Source organism: Mobula birostris, chromosome 7 (genome assembly GCF_030028105.1).
Source record: "Mobula birostris isolate sMobBir1 chromosome 7, sMobBir1.hap1, whole genome shotgun sequence".
Classification (NCBI taxonomy): domain Eukaryota; kingdom Metazoa; phylum Chordata; class Chondrichthyes; order Myliobatiformes; family Myliobatidae; genus Mobula; species Mobula birostris.
In genome coordinates, this window is record NC_092376.1 from 104,044,130 (window position 1) to 104,064,754 (window position 20,625).

The window sequence follows — 20,625 nt, forward strand, 5'->3', positions numbered from 1 at the left end:
GCAGGAAGTGATGAGGGATAGTTAGCATAGTTTTTCTTAATGTGGGGATTGGAGATGAGTTGGGAAATATTCTTTCTTACTGTGTTTTTTGAGGATGTAACCAGAATTAATGAAGGGAGTTGGACCAGTTGTCTGTGTAGACTTTAATTAGGCATTTAACAAAGTCTGCATAATAGGCTGGCAGAAGGTTAAGGCACATGGAATCTAGGGTGAGATGGTTAATTGTGAACCATCACCAAGCCTATTGTGGATCCTGAGGGTAAAGGTGGAAGGTTGTTTTTCTGATTGAAAGTCCGTGACAATGGTGTGTCATAGAGATCGGTGTAAGGACCTTTCAGTATGATGTATATTAGCAGTTTGGATATACTGTAAGAGATGTGAGCAAGTTTGCAGATGACAGGAAAATTGGTGGTCTTGTAGACGGCGAGGTAGTTTACCTAAGGCTACTGTAGGTCTGATGGAAAGTTGGGTGCATTAGAAAATGAAATTTGAACAAATACTAAGTGGTGCATTTTGGAAAATCAAATAGGGGTAGGACATTTACAATACTGGGAGAGCAGTAAAGAATCTTGATGAACAGAATCAAGGGTCCAAGTATAAATGGGTGGCACGATAGGCATACTTTATCTAAGCAGCAGTTTGGCTGTACTTTGGAGTATTGTGTTCAACACCTGCTCACTAACTGGAGGAAAGATAAAGATTGCACTAGTGAAAATACAGAGATTTACCAGGGCATTGCCTGGAATGGAGAGCTTTAGTTGTGGGGAGAGATGGGATTAGCTAGGCTTGTGTGAAGTAAGTGGCTGAAGATTGGCCTGATTGAAGTATAGAATTTGAATCTTTTTTTCCCTGTGATAGTAGTGTCAGAAATTTAAGGACATGGGTTTAAGATGAGAGGAAATAGTTTTAAAGTAGATCTGAGGAGTAAGACATTGAAATATACACTCCTAATGTGGGCACATTAGGATTAGTGTAGAAGCAGAGAAAGGTAGGTATAGACAAAGTGGGATTAAATGTTTTTTGTGCTATAGAAGTTTGACTCTAAAATAATTATAGTTGATGAGCCAATTTATTTTTGGTAATTGCTTCCATTACAGGCAAATCTGTTTTTTGTGTTGCAGCTATTTCTATTTACGTTCCTGTTTTTTTTTGTACTTAATCAATTTTATTAGTGGTTCTGGATATTTCCCATCCATACTGATTCATTAGTTGATCTTTTAAAATAGGAAACTGGAAGGGTGGGGGCTGGGCAAGTGTGATGGGCTGGTCACTTGCATTATACAGTGCCCCCTGGTGCAAGTAAAATGTCAAAGCAGAGAAACGAACCAACTTTAAATGACACATTTGTCTAATGAAGGTTAAGCGATAGAGAAATAAAGCATTTTCAAGTTTGTACCCTTCAAATATACCTGAAATGCCATATTTGAATTGTGATATTGATTTTTGTTAAGTGTTTTAAATGTGGATGGTATGATTTGGAAGCAATACTTTCTGTATGGGTGATAAAAGCTGTTATATTTTCTGAGAAGATGAAGTGTTTCGTGACAGTAGTACTTATAATTTGGTTCAACCATAGCACATCTAACTACTAAATTGCTATGCAAAAAAGACTTGATGGACAGGACATTTTAAAAGTGAGCATAGTGTTATGGTGTGAAGTCATCAATACAATATGATATGCCATGTGACTATTTTCAAACTTGTGCATTACAATGAAGATAACAAAGCACAAATTTCCTCAGTGATCTAGATAGAAGGGGGTCATGTTTGTAGATAATAAAATGAATTGCTGTAAATTAATACTAAATTTCAGTGACTATGCATGCCATAATACGTGCAGAATTCAAGTCAAAATATAACTGTGTAGCTCAGCCATTATTAGAGGGATTTCCAAAGTAGACTATTGCACCGAGTGATATGATCTGAAGTTTTAAAACTAGCTTGGAAATTGTCTTTGTATTCTAGCACAATGCCCTGATTTGGTAAATGCTGGGTATCATTCTAGATCTAGTGTTTTTAATTTATTTAATATCTATGTACACAACATTTATTGAGCCAGTGATGTGTTTTTATGCTTTATGTTAATATTTTCTGTGGTGTCATCCTTTGGTTGGATGAATCAGAATACTTGAAAAGAGTTACCCATTTGTTCCAATATCTATTATACCTAGTAAAGTATAGTGAACTATAATTAGTAGCAGGCCATGTTTTTGGAACTCATTTTACCTCCCTTTGTAAAATTTGGACCAAATTCAGACTTGGTACGGGCTGCTGTATCCTGTTTGATAATTCAAATAATGGGACAGTAACATTTGATTTAAAACAAGTTAAATGTGTACTGATGTGTCCTAAGGGCAACCTGACAAAAAATGTTTTCCCCACCCTATTGAGGTATCTCATTAAAGCTGTCAGTGAGTCATTATTAAGTTTTCATGTGGTTGTGTGTTTTGATGCTAATGTAATGTGTATGACTTGTTTCATTTCAGCACAAATGTGGTTATGAATTATTCAGAGATTGAATCTAAGGTTCGAGAAGCAACCAATGATGATCCGTGGGGACCTTCAGGGCAGCTAATGGCAGAGATCGCCAAGTAAGTACTAATCCTACTGAGCTCTCGGGGTAATGCTGAATGTGTATAGATTGAGTATGCTGCTTAAAAAAAAAAGTAAAACTTGATTTCACTGTTTTGGTCCTGAAGTTGAATTTCAAAATATGAAATTGAATTTACACTGCGTTCACTTCAAGAGCAAAACTCAGTGGAATAGAAATGGGCTGGGAAAAGCATATGAGAAAAAAAAACCTTGTAATATTTTTAAAGCAGCTCCAATACCACTCTTTATGAATAGCATGATGTTTGTTATTGCATGTTTTGTTTTGTTTCTAATGCTCTACAGCAGCAAAGGACAAGCGAAAAGTCTTATCACTTTAATGCCACTAATCTCTTATGTCACTCCCAGTGGTTAACAATACAAATAATGCTTACATTTAAAATGCGTAATATTTTACAAATGGTTTTAGTGGGTGCTAAGGAGTTTTCTTTTAAATCCTACTCTCTATTACAGTGCATATTTTGTAACTGGGTTGAATGAGCTATTTTGTAAGCATTATTTCGTATTTTAATCCGTAAAGTGCAAACAAATTACTTTAACTGTTTTGTCACATAGGTTAACAAACTTGCTATTCTTGAGGCAGAATGCCAGCAAAATTGTGCATTTCTCAAACTGGCTGCAACACAGTCCACCACAGTGTTGCATGCCACTGATATGCAGCTGAAGTGCTTTCTCTAGATTCACCATAAGTTTAGAGGGAGGGAACTAATTTTGCACGGTACATTTTTCAGTATTGAAAGGGACACAGCAAGAAAAAATTGGCATGCCAATCATTTATGCTGGCATTTATAGCGAGAGGATTCGAGTACAGGAGCAGGGAGGTACTACTGCAGTTGTACAAGGCCTTGGTGAGACCACACCTGGAGTATTGTGTGCAGTTTTAGTCCCCTAATCTGAGGAAAGACATCCTTGCCATAGAGGGAGTACAAAGAAGGTTCACCAGATTGATTCCTGGGATGGCAGGACTTTCATATGAAGAAAGACTGGATGAACTAGGCTTGTACTCATTGGAATTTAGAAGATTGAGGGGGGATCTGATTGAAACGTATAAAATTCTAAAGGGATTGGACAGGCTAGATGCAGGAAGATTGTTCCCGATGTTGGGGAAGTCCAGAACGAGGGGTCACAGTTTGAGGATAAAGGGGAAACCTTTTAGGACCGAGATTAGGAAAAACTTCTTCACACAGAGAGTGGTGAATCTGTGGAATTCTCTGCCACAGGAAACAGTTGAGGCCAGTTCATTGGCTATATTTAAGAGGGAGTTAGATATGGCCCTTGTGGCTACGGGGATCAGGGGGTATGGAGGGAAGGCTGGTGCAGGGTTCTGAGTTGGATGATCAGCAATGATCATAGTAAATGGCGGTGCAGGCTCGAAGGGCCGAATGGCCTACTCCTGCACCTATTTTCTATGTTTCTGTACCTAAATGCCTATGATTACAGCTGGCCCCTGCAATGTTACTGCAATGATTTTGTTAAGCTGTTATTTGTATATGTGATCCCATTCTCTGTGAGAAAACTAACATGGGAGAAAGATTAGTGAGTTGTAATCGTCCTGGGTGACTGGAATTAAATTTCAAGAGCATCCTTTTTGAGGGTTTTCATTTTTAGTTAGTGCATTTCATTCCAGTTAGGTGGATAGTTGCTTACAGTAGGATTTCCAACATGTTAAATATTTTGTTTCAAATTTTGTTCCTTATTTAATCTGTTTGAGTATACGAGAACAATCAAAACTGTAACCGGATTGTCTCCTGCATTTGTTTCATTCATTAACAGGTGCTAAAATACTTTTAAAAAGAGATTTGACTGTGCACTGAGGTCTGCATTGGGGTAGTGGTGGTATTAGGATTGTTGGGCTGGTAGTTGGTCTTAGAAAACAGGCCAAGTTGTGATTTTTCTACAACACAAAGCTGTATTATCTGCATTGGAAAAATGTGTATTGATTTTTTTTCCCTATGAGAGTAAACTCTTTGTCTCAAATTTAGGTAGCGAATTTTTTTTCAACCCTGTAAGGATGTACTTCCATTACCAGGATAGATGTAACATTGGGATATTAATGCTAATTCTGCATTTTGAATACTTGTTAAGAAATGTTACCTGAATATGCTGTTAGATGAATAAAACACAAGATACAGAAAGGACCACCAAATAAAGTAAGAGCCTGGGTACTTTGGTGATACTATGCTTGAATTTTGAGGGATTGCAGATTTTGGATTATGAGAGTACCATGGTATGAACTTAACATTATATCATGGCTCTGAATGTTAGTGGATTAAAAGTTCTATGTTAAAGGTGACAATGAGCAGAAATTGGTTTAGAATAGGGGATATTTGGATCAAAACTCTGCAATGGACCCACTTCCCTTCCCTTGACCAAGTTATTTAAGCTTTCAGCCCATTACAAATATTGGGCCCTTTGGTAATAAAGAAAATAATAATCTATAGCACAAGATGATTAAGTTCTCTTGAGTTACGCATAGAGTTCTGTTTTATTTTTCTTACATACAAACATAGAAAATAGGTGCAGGAATAGGCCATTCAGCCCTTCGAGCCTGCACCGCCATTCGGTATGATCATGGCTGATCATCCAACTCAGAACCCTGTACTAGCCTTCCCCCCCATACCCCGGATCCCTTTCGCCACAAGGACCATATCTAACTCCCTCTTAAATATAGCCAATGAACTGGCCTCAACTGTTTCCTGTGGCAGAGAATTTCATAGATTCACCATTTGCTGAAGATTTTGTGAGGAAATTCCACTTAAGTTGTGTATGATAACAGTTAATGGTAGGACTATCCCATCTCTACATATAGAGTCAGTTGTAAAGTTTTTTTGTCATTTTGTTTTCCCAAAGTGAGGTATCTAATTCTGTTTTCTGATATCTATATATCTATTTGATCCCAGCATCTGCAGATTATTTTGTGTTTTCTATATATACTTATTTACTTCCTTCTTAGAACTGGTAGCTGTACCCATGTGTAAATGTATCCAAAGCCAATGTAGGACTGAGTTTGTATTTACAGTTCATGCCCCAGACCATTTGTTACATATGTGATAAAACTAAATATTTGGTATAATATGGTCCATATCAGTATTGAAAACTTATAAGCCAGCTGCTGTCTTTAAGGGACATGTACCTTTCTTGTTAATATGTTGAAAGTAATTTGTGATATGTTTGATTCATAAAGCTATTTGTAAGAGGAAACAGTGTGTGTATGCCAAACCTATTCTGCCATCTACAGTCAGTCCTTATTTATTACTACTTTCTGTGGGAGCATCCACCCATGGATTTCCTTTTCAAGAGCAAAAATAGCACAAAGTAGACGCCTAAGGTCCCATTCACACACTGTACGTCCTCTTGCTTTGTTTTCGATTTTTTTTATGTACACATTTGGAAATGCTAAGGCTGTTTTATTTTCTTGTAGGTCTACATTTATGTATGAACAGTTTCCTGAAGTTATGAATATGCTTTGGAATCGTATGCTAAAAGACAATAAAAAGAACTGGAGGCGGGTGTATAAGGTGGGGTAACTAAGCATTCAGTTTTTATTTCTTGGCACATTACAAAACTTCTAGATGTAGTGTTTTTTCCAAAAAAACTGTATATTGCAGAAAACCAAGCAGATTTTAAGTTTCAGTGAAGCTTTCAAGTCAAAGCAAAACAGATTTAATATTTGTGCTGCCAAAACTACCTGCCAATTAATAGCACAGTGTCTAATTAATAATGCTATAATAAGGTTTAAGCACTAAAATCTTGATATCCATCACATTTAATATACTTTGTATTTTTATGTATTTTTCAAGTTTTAATCGAATTTTTAAAAAGTGAATAAAGAAAGACCATAAGACATACGAGCAGAATTAGGCCATCCAGCCCATCGAATCTGTTCTGCCATCCCATAATGGCTGATCCCAGATCCCACTCAACCCCATGCACCTGCCTACTTGCCATAACCTTTGATGCCCTGACCAATCAGAAAGCTATCAATTTTTGCTTTAAATATACCCATGATCTTGGCCCCTAAAGCTGGTTGTGGCAGAGCACTCCACGGATTCACTACTCTCTGCCTAAAAAAAGCTCCTCCTTACCTCTGTTCTAAAGGGTTACTCATCAATTTTGAGGCTGTGCCCTCTAATTCTAGACACCCCCACCATAGGAAATATCCTCTCCACATCCACCTTATCGTCCTTTCAACATTAGGTAAGTTTCAATGAGATAACCTTTATTCTTCTAAATTCCAGTGGGTACAGGCCCAAGGAAAGAACTAACAGATCTAAGTGTGCGAGATATCATTGATGCTGCGACGGATCATTCGATGTGGAGAGCCATGATTGCCCAAGCGTGTAACGTGCAAGGCACATGAAGAAGAAGAAGACAGGCCCAAAGCTGCCAAACACTCCTTACCGCCAAACATCCTTCGTTCCAAGAATCGTCCTTGTGAATCTGCTCTGGGCACTCTCCAATAACAACACATCCTTTCTGAGATATGGGACCCAAAACTGTTGACAAGACTCCAACTGTGGCCTGACTAGTGTCTATAAAGCCTCAGCATTACAGGTTTCCCCCGCCATCCGAAAGTAGAGCGTTCCTATGAAACGGTTCATAAGCCGACATGTCGTAAAGCAAAGAAGCAATTACCGTTTATTTATATGGGAAAATTTTGTGAGTGTTCGCAGACCCAAAAATAACCTACCAAATCATGCCAAATAATACATAAAACCTAAAATAACAGTTACATATAGTAAAAGCAGGAATGATATGATAAATACACAGCCCATATAAAGTAGAAATACTTTTCCACAATCATTGCCGGTACTGGTCTCCGAAGCAAAAATCTCACGCAAGCGCTCTTGGCAGAAAATCTCACAGGGGCTGTTGGCAAAAAACACTGTCCCCAGTGACGTTTAAGCTATGAAGCTGCCAAATCATACCAAATAACACGTAAAAATACATAGCCTATATAAAGTAGAAATAATGTATCACTTACCGGAATTGGGACAGCACCGAGGTGGTGTGTTAGGCTGAGTTGTCGGAGTTTGGCTGGTGCAGTGACCCCCACCCTCCGGGCTGCCGACTGATACTGATCCGCGAAACATGCAGGGGTCCAGCGGTAGCCGGGAGGCACACAGCACATCCTTAAGAAAAAAGCCGAAATAAACATGCTAATTAATTAGGTGCCACCCGGCACATAGTTGTCTGCCCAGATCAGTGCTGATTGCATCGCCTCTGATCTGGGCCGACAATTATGTGTGGGGCGACACCTAATTAATTAGCATGTTTATTTCAGCTTTTTTCTTAAAGATGTGTGTTTCCCGGCTACCGCTGCATTCTCTGTGAATCGGTATCTGTCCGCGGCCTGGGTGTTGGGGTGGTGGGACACTGGGGTGTCGTCTGTTTCCATTAGAGCAGGCAGCTCATCTTCTGCTATAACTGCCCGCCTCGATGTCAAAGGTCAAGGTTCGTCGCCTGCTGTGGCTGATGTGGAAGGCTTGCTTGACTGCTGAGCCTAGCGCATTTTTGTATCATACAGTTCTTTGTAAGCACTCAAACCATCCTGCAAATATCCCCTAAACCGATGTACCCTTTCAAAATTAAAGTCGTACTTTATCTTTGCAGCGAAAATCTCACGCAGTTGCTTCACGTTCATTTTGTTACTGCATTCGGTTTCGATTGTTATCCTTTCCTTTCTAATTGCATCAGCTCTTCATCTATCAGTTCTTGGTCATGGGATGCCAAAACCTCTTCAACATAATCTTCGTCAGCTTCCACAAGCCAAACTCACGTTGTCCTTACTTCGTTTACCACGATCGAAATGCTTAATTATGTCTCGTTTTACGCTAAGTGTAACACCCTTACGAGCTCTTTAAGGCTTTTCCGACACCTTAAAACTCATCTTGCAAACGGCTGCTCACAGGCACGTGTTTCAGCAATGCCGTTCTGAATCTGGGGAGAGCAGCTGCTCGGGGCGCGCACTGATTTTTTTTTGCGCGCTGATTTTTTCTGTAACAGTGAAACCACCTTCTGAAAGCAAAAACAGGGAGCTAATGTAGGTCTTTCGTAACAGTGAGGTTTCGTAAAGCGAATGTTCGAAAAGCGGGGGACACCTGTATCTCTTTACTTTTATATTCTATTCCCCTTGAAATGAATGCCAACATTACATTTGCCTCCTTTACCACAGACTCATCCTGTAAATGAACCTTCTGGGAATCTTGTACAAGAACTTTCAAATCCCTTTGTAATCTCTGATGTTTGAATTTTCTCCCCATTTAAATAATAGTATGCACTTTTGTTCCTTTTTACCAAACTGTATTTTCATACATTTGTCAACACTGTATTCCATCTGCCACTTTTTTGCCCATTCTTCCAATTTGTCTAAGTCCTCTGCAATTGCATTGCTTCCTCAACACAATCTAACCCTCCACCTATCTTCGTATCATTCACAAACTTTGCCACAAAGCCACCAATTCTATTATCTAAATCATTGGCAAACGATGTGAAAAGCAGTAGTCCCAATTCTGCCCCCTGAGGAACACCAACTAGAAAAGGCCTCCTTTATTCCCACTCGCTGCTTCCTGCCTGTCAGCCATTCCTCATTCCATGCCAGTATTTTTACTGTAATAACCATATAACCGTATAACAATTACGGCACGGAAGCAGGCCATCTCGGCCCTCCTAGTCCGTGCCGAGCTCTTACTCTCACCTAGTCCCACTGACCTGCATTCAGCCCGTAACCCTCCATTCCTTTCCTGTCCATATATCTATCCAATTTAACTTTAAACAACAACATCGAACCTGCCTCAACCACTTCTGCTGGAAGCTCATTCCACACAGCCACCACTCTCTGAGTAAAGAAGTTCCTCCTCATATTACCCCTAAACTTTTCCCCATTATCTCTGAACTCATGTCCTCTTGTTTGAATCTCCCCCATTCTCAATGGAAAAAGCCTATCAGCGCCAACTCTATCAATCCCCTTCATAATTTTAAATGCCTCTATCAAGTCCCCCCTCAACCTTCTACACTCCAAAGAATAAAGACCTAACTTGTTCAACCTTTCTCTGTATGACATAGGGTTTTTAGCTTAAGCAGCCTCGTGTGGCATCTTATCTAATGCCTTCTGAAAATCCAAGTAAATGATATCCACAGCCTCTCCTTTGTCCACCCTGCTTTTTACTTCCTAGAAGATCTGTAACGGATTTGTCAGACAAGATCTCACTTTACAAAAACCATTCTGACTTTGACTTATTCTATCATTATCTCCAAGTACCCCGAAACCTCATTCTTAATAATGAACTCCAACACTTCCCCAACCATGGAGGTTATGCTAACTGGCCCATAATTTCTTTTCTTTTGCCATCCTCCCTTAAAGAGTGGAGTGGCATTTGTAATTTTCAGTCCTCTGGAACCATGCCAGAATCAATTGATTCTTGAAAGAGCATAACCAATGCATCTGCTATCTTTTCAGCAACCTCTTTCAGAACTCTGGGATGTAGTCCATTTGCTCCAGGTGACTTATCCACCTTAAGATCTTTGAGTTTGCCTTGCAGTTTTTCCTTTGTAATAGCAGTGGCACTTACTCCTGCTCCCTGACACTCATGGACCCCTGGCACACTGCTAGTGACTTCCACAGTGAAGACTGATGCAAAGTACTTAAGTTCATCTGACATTTCATTGTCCCCCATTACTATCTCATTAAAATCTTTTTCTAGTGGTCCAATATCAACTCTCACCTTTTTACTCTTTATATAACTAAAAAAAATTGGTATCCTGCTTTATAACATTAGCTAGTTTGCCCTCCTATTTCATCTTTTTCCCCTTCTTAGAGCTTTCTTAGTTGCTTTTTGTTGGATTTTAAAAACTTCCCAATCAGCCAACTTCCCACTAACTTTTGCTGCATTTTGTGCCCTTTCCCTGGCTTTTATGCAGTCCTTGTCAGCGGCAGTTGCCTACCCCTGCTATTTGAGAGCTTCTGTGTGACATATCTATCTTGTATCTTATGAACTATTCCCAGAAATTTCAGCCAACTTTGCTCTGCCGTCATCCCCACCAGTATCTCCCTCCAATCTACCTGGGTAAGTTCCCCTCTCATGTCTTTGTAACTCCCTTTATTCCATCTGACTTGTGCTTCTCCCTCTCAAATTGCAGTATGAATTCAATCATATTATGATCATTACCTCCCAAGGGTTCCTTTATCTTAAACTTCCTAATAAATTCTGGATTATTACACAATACCCAATCTAATATAGCCTTTCTCTGAGTAGGCTCAAGCACAAGCTGCTCTAAAAAGCCATCTTTTGGCATTCAACAAATTCCCTCTCTTGTGATTCGACACCAACCTGATTTTCCCAATCCCCTTGCAAATTGAAGTCCCCCATTACAATTGTGACATTACCCTTATTACATGCCCTTTTCAGCTGGCTTCGCAATCTCAGCCCCACATCTTGGCTATTTGGAGGCCTATATATGATTTCCATAATGGTTTTTTTACACTTGCAGTTTCTTAACTCTACCCAAAAAGATTCTACATTCTCTGGCCCTATGTCACCTCTTTCTAAAGATGTAATTCTATCTCTTATCAACAGAGCCACACCATCGCCTATGCCTTCCTGTCCTTTCAATACAAAGTTTATCTTTTGATATTGAACTCCCAACTATGACCTTCTTTCAGCCACGACTCAGTGATGTCCACACCGTCTTACCAACCAATCTCTAACTGCGCCATGAGTCCATACACCTTTTTCTGAATACTACGTGCATTTAAATATAGCACCTTCAATCCTCCATTCCTGCTTTTGAATTTTGCCTCTATAGTACAGTTTAACTCTGCACTGTCTGCATTTGTACCCAATCATTGGCTTGTTCTTCCTTACTTTCATATTACGTATTACATCATCTGCCTATAAATCTGCTGGCTCATCCTCGGCTCTTTCATACTGGTTCCCATCCCCTGCCATGTTAGTTTAAAACACTCCCAATAGCTCTAGCAAACTACCCGCAGGGATATTGGTCTCCTTTGAATGCAAATGCAACCCATCCCTTCTGTAGAGGTTACAACTGCCCCCTGCTCCAATTCTTCAGCTACGCATTTATCTGCCACCTCATTCTATTCCTATCTGCATAGTCACATGGCAGAGGCAGCAATCCTGAGATTATTACCCTTGAGGTCCTGCTTTTCAACTTCCCTAACTCCCTGGATTCTGTTCTAAGGACCTCCTCCCTTATTCTGCCTATGTCATTGGTACCAATATGTACCACAACATCTGGCTGCTGAGGATATTGTGGATGCATTCCGAAACATTGCGAACTGTGGCACATGTAAGGCAAATAAACATACTTGTGATTTTTTTGCATCCACAGAATGACCTATCTGTCCCCTAATTATTGAGACTCCGTGTCAGAGGCACAGCTGCTGTTACTTCCCCCAGGGAAGTCGGTTCCCCCCCCCCCCAACAGTACCCAAAATGGACTACTTATTCTTGAGGATGACCACAGGAGGGCCCTCTGCTATCTGATGTTTTCTCTTCCCTCTCTTGACAGTCATCCATTTATCTGTCTTTTGTAGCCTTGGGGTGACTACTTCCCTGTAACTCCTATCACCACCTCACTTTCCCTAACAAGCCGAAGGTCAATCCAGTTTCCCAACACGGTCTCTAAGGAGCTGCATCTCAATACACCTGGTGCAGATGTGGCCATCGGGGAGACTAGAAGTCTCCTGGAAATCCCACATCTGACACCCAGAACAGAACAGAATGCTGGCCCTGCAGACATTCTCCCTATTCTTTCAGGAGTTAAATAAGAAAAAGAATTAAGAAATGAACTAAGCTACTTACCTCACTTCTGCCTGTTCTCGCCGAAGCCTGTTGAGCCAAAGCCTTACCACTCTAACTCGATCACTCCCACAATGACTGCTCCGCAAAATGGTACCTCTCTTTTATGGGACTGGATTTTTTAAGCTCTGCTCCAGACCTGAGTGGGAGTACTTCTACTATGTCTGCACCATTGTCTAAAGGGTGACTGTTCTCAGTGTATGATTGTTCCCTTGCATCAGTGTCTGTGTTTTGTGTTCTCTGCATTTTTAATTTTAAACTACTTTCACATGTTAGCTTATGGAAATTTTCTTTTATGAATGCTGGAAAGTTAAAATATCATGTCATTTTTTCTTTCTACTTTCTTGTTTAAGCTTGTTCATAGATCGGGGAAGAATTTTTTTACAACTTCCTTTCTGAGTATAATGTACATTTGTTTTGAAGTAAGCTGTTTGCATGAAGGCTATTCAGATGTTTTGTTTGACTTCAATTATACACAAACCAAATGCTGTTTGTGGGGCTTGCTGTCACAGACTGTCTGTCACATGTCTTAACATAGCAGGAGTGACTTAAAAATACTAATTATGTTAAACACTTTGTGGAATTGTTTTGTATGGGAACACACTATTACTGCTATTCATTTAAAATTTGCAAAAATTATCATGTCAACTTTTTATATATCATGGCGAGCAATTGGCCCATGATGACAGACAAGAAAAACTCGTTTATCTCAACTGCTAGTGTTATTGCGACAAGCACAAAAACAGAACAGGTGCTATGTCCTGGGGAGAGAGCTCACTCAGTTGCATACAGTTGGGGGGGGGATGATTATTACACACACCAGTTACATTCAGGGTGACCCACAAACATGTGAATATCTGTATAACCCAAACTAAAATGAAATAATAAATGAACCTGATCATCCCACTATAATTCCACAAAAATATTTTTAAAACAAGAACTATAAATGCTGGCCACTAGAAAAGTTGGGGAGGGGGGCTGTCGATCGTCCCCCCTGCCCCAAGCGCTACAATGTATATAAAAAGCAGATTCTGTGTTTATGACTTGATGCTGCAAGTGGTGTACAGGTTTCCCCCGCCATCCGAAGGTAGAGTGTTCCTATGAAACGGTTCGTAAGCCGAAATGTTGTGAAGTGAAGAAGCAATTACCATTTATTTATATGGGAAAATTTTGTGAGCGTTCGCAGACCCAAAATAACCTACCAAATCATGCCAAACAACACACAAAACCTAAAATAACAGTAACATATAGTAAAAGCAGGAATGATATGATAAATACACAGCCTATATAAAGTAGAAATACATTTCCACAATCATTACTACGCTTCTCCGTAGCGAAAATCTCACGCAAGCGCTGTTGGCAAAAACACGGTGCAAGCACTCTCCAGTAACCTTTAAGCTATGAAACTGCCAAATCATACCAAATAACACATAAAAATACACGGCCTATATAAATTAGAAATAATGTATGTACAGTGTAGTATCACTTACTGGAATTGGGAAGACAGCGCCGAACACACTGATGGTGGTGTGTTAGACTGAGTCGTCGCAGGCTGGGGTGGTGCAGTGGCCCCCACCCTCTAGGCCGCCAACCAATACATTGCCGCGAAGCATTCCGATTGCGTCGTCGCTGACCTGGGTCGACAATTAAGTGTCAGGCGGTACCTAATTAATTAGCGTGTTTATTTCGGCTTTTTTCTTAAAGATGTGCTGTGTGCCTCCCAGCTACTGCTGCATTCTCCACGAATTGGTATCTGTCCGTAGCCCGGGGGTTGGGGTGGTGGGACACTGGGGTGTCATCTCGTCGTCTGTTTCCATTAGGACAGGCAGCTTCTCCTATGACGGCCCGCCTCGATGTCAAAGGTCGAGGTTCGTCATCTGCTGTGGCTGATGTGGAAGGCTTGCTTGACTGCTGAGCCTCGCACATTTTTCTATCATACAGTTCTTTGTAAGCACTCAAACCATCCCTGAAAATATTCCCTAAACCTACATACCCTTTCAAAATTAAAGTCGTACTTTATCATTGCTCCATGTTCAGTTCGCTACTGTATTCAGTTTCGATTGTTATCCTTTCTTCTTCCAATTGCATCAGCTCTTCATCTATCAGTTCCTGGTCATGGGATGCCAAAGCCTCTTCAACATCATCTTCATCAACTTCCACAAGCCAAACTCACTTTGTCCCTACTTCGTTCACCACGATTGAAATGCTTAATTATGTCTCGTTTTACTCTAAGTATAACACCTTTACGAGCTCTTTTAGGCTTTTCCGATACCATGGAGCTCAAATTGCAAATGGCTGCTCACAGACACGTGCTTAAGCAATGCCGGCTAGAATGCCGTTCCCGGGGAGAGCGGCTGCTCGGGGCGCGCGCTGCCTTTTATCACGTGCTGATTTTTTATTGCTCGCTGCTTTTTATTTTGTAAGAGTGAAAACACCTTCTGAAAGCAAAAACAGGATACTAATGTAGGTCTTTCGTAACAGTGAGGTTTCATAAAGCGAACGTTTGAAAAGCGGGGGACACCTGTATTTAAGTGCATCTTGGCAACATTTTGCAAGTCACAGTTGGCTGAGTATGGGCTTTAAAGAAATAAGGAAGATTTTAAAAACAGGTGTCTAAATATATAAGAAGAAAATTATTACATCAAAGTATGGAGGTGGGAGGTGTCAGAAGTTTGTGCAGGTGAGCAGTTTGCATCTCGTGATCATAATACTATTAGTGTCAAGGTAATTATGGAAGAGGTTAGGTCTGGTCTTCTGGTTAAGGTTCTAATTCAAGAAAGGTCGAATTTGATACTATCAGAAATGATCTGCCCAGTATGGATTAGAACAAGTGGTTTTCTGAGAAAGGTGTACTTGGTAAATGGCAGCCCTTCAAAAGTGAAATTTTGAGAGTACAGAATTTGTTTGTTGCTGTCAGAATAAAAGCAAGGATAACAGGTTTAAAGAACCTTGGTTTTTGAGAGATATTGAGGCGCTAGTTAAGAAGAAGAAAGAGATGCATAGCAGGTATTGGAGGGTAGGAACAAAGGTTCTTGAAGAGTATAGGAAATGCAATAGAAAACTTAAGATGGAAATCAGGATAGCTAAAAGAAGACAAACAAGGTGAAAATGAATTCCCAGGGCTTTTGCAGATATATTAAGAGTGAAAGAATAGCAAGGGATGAAACTGGTCCTCTGGAAGATCAGAATTTATGCATGGAGCAAAAAGAGATGGGGAGGGATCTTAAATGCATTTTATTGCATCTGTATTTACTTGGGAGACAGACACAGAGTCTGTAGATGTAAGGCAATGCAGCAGTGAAGTCATGGACCCTATATAGATTACAGAGGACGAAGTGTTGAGGCAGATTAGGGCATGACAAAGTGTATCCTGGATCCTATGGGAGGCTAATGCAGAAATTGCAGGGGCCCTGCCAGAGATATTTACAATATCCTTTGCTATTGGTGTGCTGGAAGTTTGGAGGATAGCTAATGTTGTTCACTTATTTAAAAAAGGCTCTAAGAATAAGCCAGGAAATTATAGTCTAGTGAGCCTGATATCAGTAATGGAAAGTTATTGGAAAATATTCTAAGGCACCGGATATATAAATATTTGGATAGACAGGGAAGGATAGGGATGGTCAACATGGACTTCTGCACGGTAGGTCATGTCCAGAAAATTACCAGAAATGTCGATTTGAAGGAAAGACGGTGACAGTGGATGTTGTCTACATGGACTTTAAGAAGGCCTTGGACTAGGTCCGTTACGAGAGGCTAGTGAACAAGGTCTGTTCACTTGGAGTTCAGGATAAGGTAGTAAATTGGATTAGATATTGGCTTCATGGGAGAAGCCAGAGAGTGATAGCACATGGTAGTCTCTCTGACTGGGGGCCTGTGACTAATGGTGTGGCGCAGGAATCGGTGCTGGGTCCATTGTTTTTTGTCATCTATATCAACCATCTGGATGATAATGTGATAAATTGGATCAGCAGATTTGCAGATGACACCAAGATTGGGGGCATAGCGGACAGCGAGGAAGGGTATCAAAGCCTGCAGCAGGATCTGCACCTTCTGTAATAATCAGCTGAAAAATGGCGGATGGAATTTAATGCCGACAAGTCCAAGGTGTTGCACTTTAGGAGTAGGTCACTGAGAAGTGTGGTAGAATAGAGGGATCTGGGAATACATCCCTAGTTCATTGAAAGTGCCATCACTGGTAGATAATGTTGTAAAGAAAGCTTTTGGGACTTTGGCTTTCATAAGTTAATGTTTTGAATACAGGAGTTGGGATGTTATGTTGAAATTGTCTAAGATGTCGTTGAGGCCTAATTTGGAGTATTGTGTGCAGTATTGGTCACCTACCTACAGGAAAGATGTAAATAAGATTGAAAGTGCAGAGAAAATTTGCAAGGATATTGCTGGGACTTAATAACATAAGTTATAGGGAAAGGTTGAATCAGTTAGGAATTTTATTCTCTAGAGCAGGGGTCCCCAACCTTTTTTGCACCGCGGACCGGTTTAATATTGACAATATTCTTGCGGACCGGCCGACGGCGGGGGGGTGGGTGTTAAACACGACCGGAATATAGGTGATAAGTCAACTATAAGTCACTTACAAGTGGCTAATACACTCAATTTCGTTTCTAAAGGGGCTTATCTAACGAATTTAATATTAAACACCTAGCGCATATATTCCTCGCATGAATATAGTGATGTCAATTATAACAGTGGTCCTAAGCCTCCGAGCCGCGAAGAATGCAGCGGTAGTCGGAACACACCTGGCACACCTTTAAGAAAAAAGCGGAAATAACAAGCTAATTGATTAGGTGCCGCCTGGCACGTAAACGTCAGCCCAGATCAGAGGTGATTGCCGATTGCATAGTAACATACAGGAATAGTAATTCCATATTTTAAGTGCAGCGGACAGCTGCAGTAGTCCTATTGTGTTTCACAGCAGAGATTTGATGATAAACAGCCACAGATGGTAATTAATGATGTTCAAATGCTGCACACCTGTGTTGAAGAGAATGTAGCACTTTCATTATTTATCTTCTAACGTGTGAAGTCTTGCTCTTTTTCTGATGCTGATTGGCTAACATGCTGTTTAGTATGCAAACTGAAATTTTGAATTTGATCTGTAACATTGAACTTAATAGGCAACTTTTTTGTAATAACTAAAATAACTTTCAAATACCCATTTACAAAGGACCAATCTGCAAACTTAGTACTTCGAAAATACCTTATACATTGTGTATACTTGGTTGAGACGAGTTTACAATGACCTGTTTATGAGCAAAGTGTGAAGTCCCACACCAGCAGGTTCAAGAACAGCTGTTTTGCCCTAACCACCATTCAGTTCTGTTGGGTGGTGGGGAGTATACCTCTCAACAATGGTGTGGAACGATGAACCAACAGAGTGCCACGTGGGTGGCTGAAAGTGTGGAAATGTATAGACCGTAATGGAAACATCTGTAAAGGATGGAGAGTCATTGAATGGTTTATTGTACATAATTTTATTTTTGAATAAAGTATATTTTGTTGTTAAAAAAGCAGTACAACAATGAGCACTGCAGTTTAGCAACACAATAATGACTTGGTACTACGTTTGTAAAATGAACTTCTTGTTCTAATTATGTTTCTTGTATTAAAAAAAAGTATATTTATGTTTAATTTGCTTTTCTTGTGAATGCGTCTTGTACTTTCGCATATGGCAATAAGCTCAACTTTGGTTTTGCCTTTATAGAGAAACGCTGTTGCTTCAACCATATGATTTGATGCTTTGATATCATACATGCCACAGTACTTATCACTTTTAAATCTTTAAAAACACACACACACACACACACACACACACACACACACACACACACACACACACACACACACACACACACACACACACACACACACATATATATATATCCCACAACATTAGTTAGTATTGTCCACTGTGAAAGTCTGGCAGTCATGAAAATGGTATTACATTTTAAAAGTAACTGCAATCAGATGTAGCAATATCATATTCCCCCTCCCCCTTTCTTTCTCCTGAGGCCTCCCGTCCCATGAGTCTCTCATATCCCTTTTGCCAATCAACTGTCCAGCTCTTGGCTCCATCCCTCCCCCTCCTGTCTTCTCCTATCATTTCGGATCTTCCCTTCCCCCTTTCAGATCTCTTACTAGCTCTTCTTTCAGTTAGTCCTTACGAAGGGTCTCTTCCCGAAACGTCGACTGTACCTCTTCCTAGAGATGCTGCCTGGTCTGCTGCGTTCACCAGCTATCTTTATGTGTGTTGCTTGAAATTCCAGCACCTGCAGATTTCCTTGTGTTCATGTTGTTACTAATATTTTTGTAGTCCATGCTCTAGATTGCTAGATGGCATGAAAGTCAGAGGACCTTCTTATATTCTTAAGTTTTGATATTTTTTTAAGAAATAAGACATTTGATGGCCATCACAATCTGAGGAGCTGAATTTAAAATAACAATAGATTAATTTGAAGTCTGAAGTATTCCTGAGACTATGTGGATTTAGAACATAATGTAAGCTAGAACTTGGTGTTTAGCAATGCTGTGAAATCGTTACAGCATTCAGAGATGTTTCACCAGAGAAACTAATTTGCTGGAGGGCAACAGTAAATGGTTTAGATTGTGTTGAACATCAATTAATGGGTCAGTTCCAGGATATTTAAAGCATTTGCCTCACATTGCTGTAGTAACACACATTGCTTCTAATCCGTGAGTCATTCCTAGACGAAAATAATGGCACAGTACTCCAGAGAATGTAATTGAGTAGATGTAGTACTTTCCTTCCAGTTGCCGTTTTTAAGGCACCAATGGGGTAGCATTCATTAAAGCCTTTAGACATGGGAACACAAGTAGACTTTAGCCCCTCAAGCTTGCTACTACATTCAGTAAGATTATAGCTGGTCCATCCTTTGATGGCATGAGATTATATGAGCCTGCAAAGGTAGATTGGAGTAGGCGGTTTACAGGGGAAGGGACATGGAAAAACATAGAACATAAAATAGTACAGCACAGTACAGGCCCTTCAACCCACAATGTTGTGCCGACCCTCAAACCCTGCTTCCCATATAACTCCCCCATCTTAAATTCCTCCATTTCCTAGTAGTCTCTTAAATTTCACTAGTGTATCTGCATCCACCACTGACCCAGGCAGTGCATTCCGCGCACCAACCACTCTCTGAGTAAAAAACCTTCCTCTAATATCCCCCTTGAACTTCCCACCCCTTACCTTGAAGCCATGTCCTCTTGTATTGAGCAGTGGTGCCCTGGGGAAGAGACGCTGGCTATCCACTCTATCTATTCCTCTTAATATCTTGTATACCTCTATATCACGTCTCCTCTCATCCTTTTTCTCTCCAAAGAGTAAAGCCTAGTTCCCTTAATCTCTGCTCATAATCCATACTCTCTAAACCAGGCAGCATCCTAGCAAATCTCCTCTGTACCCTTTCCAATGCTTCCACATCCTTCCTATAGTGCAGCGACCAGACCTGGACACAGTACTCCAAGTGTGGCCTAACCAGAGTTTTATAGAACTGCATTTATAGACCATGGGCAAGTGGGTGGCTTTTTTTTAATAGTAGTTAAGAGTTCAAGGTCTGTATGTTCCTGAGTGAAATCCAGAGCTGATAGGTATAGGGAACCCTGAATAATGAGAGAAATGCCCTGGACAGGAAATAAGAGGCATGGGTGAGATATGGGCTGCTGGGATCGAGCAAATTTCTGGAAGAGTATATGGGATGGAAGACAGTACTCAAGAAGAAAGTCAGGTGGACAAAAGGGGGCATGTGATAACTTTGCCAATGAAGTTTAAAATCCAAAGAGATTGTATACAGTGGCATGCAAAAGTTTGGGCACCCCGGTCAAAATTTCTGTTACTGTGATTAGCTAAGTGAGTAAAAGTTGACTTGATTTCCAAAAGGCATAAAGTTAAAAATGACACAGTTCTTTAATATTTTAAGCAAGATTACTTTTTATTTCCATCTTTACAGTTTCAAAATAACAATAAAGGAAAAGGGCCCAAAGCAAAAGTTTGGGCGCCCTGCATGGTCAGTACTTAGTAACACCCCCTTTGGCAAGTATCACAGCTTGTAAACGCTTTCTGTAGCCTGCTAAGAGTCTTTCAGTTCTTGTTTGGGGGATTTTCACCCATTCTTCCTTGCAAGAGGCTTCTAGTTCTGAGATTCTTGGGCCGTCT

At 40.3% G+C, this 20,625-nt stretch overlaps 1 protein-coding gene across 2 annotated transcripts in view; it reads left to right on the forward strand.

Moving 5' to 3' along the window:
- The window catches only part of clint1a (clathrin interactor 1a), a 193,408-nt gene that overhangs the window by 82,845 nt on the left and 89,938 nt on the right, over positions 1-20,625 (forward strand). For both annotated transcript variants that reach the window (XM_072263548.1, XM_072263549.1), the window contains exons 2-3: positions 2,487-2,591; positions 6,032-6,128. In XM_072263548.1, coding sequence (XP_072119649.1) covers positions 2,487-2,591; positions 6,032-6,128 — 202 coding nt within the window. The remainder of the gene's footprint in view (positions 1-2,486; positions 2,592-6,031; positions 6,129-20,625) is intronic.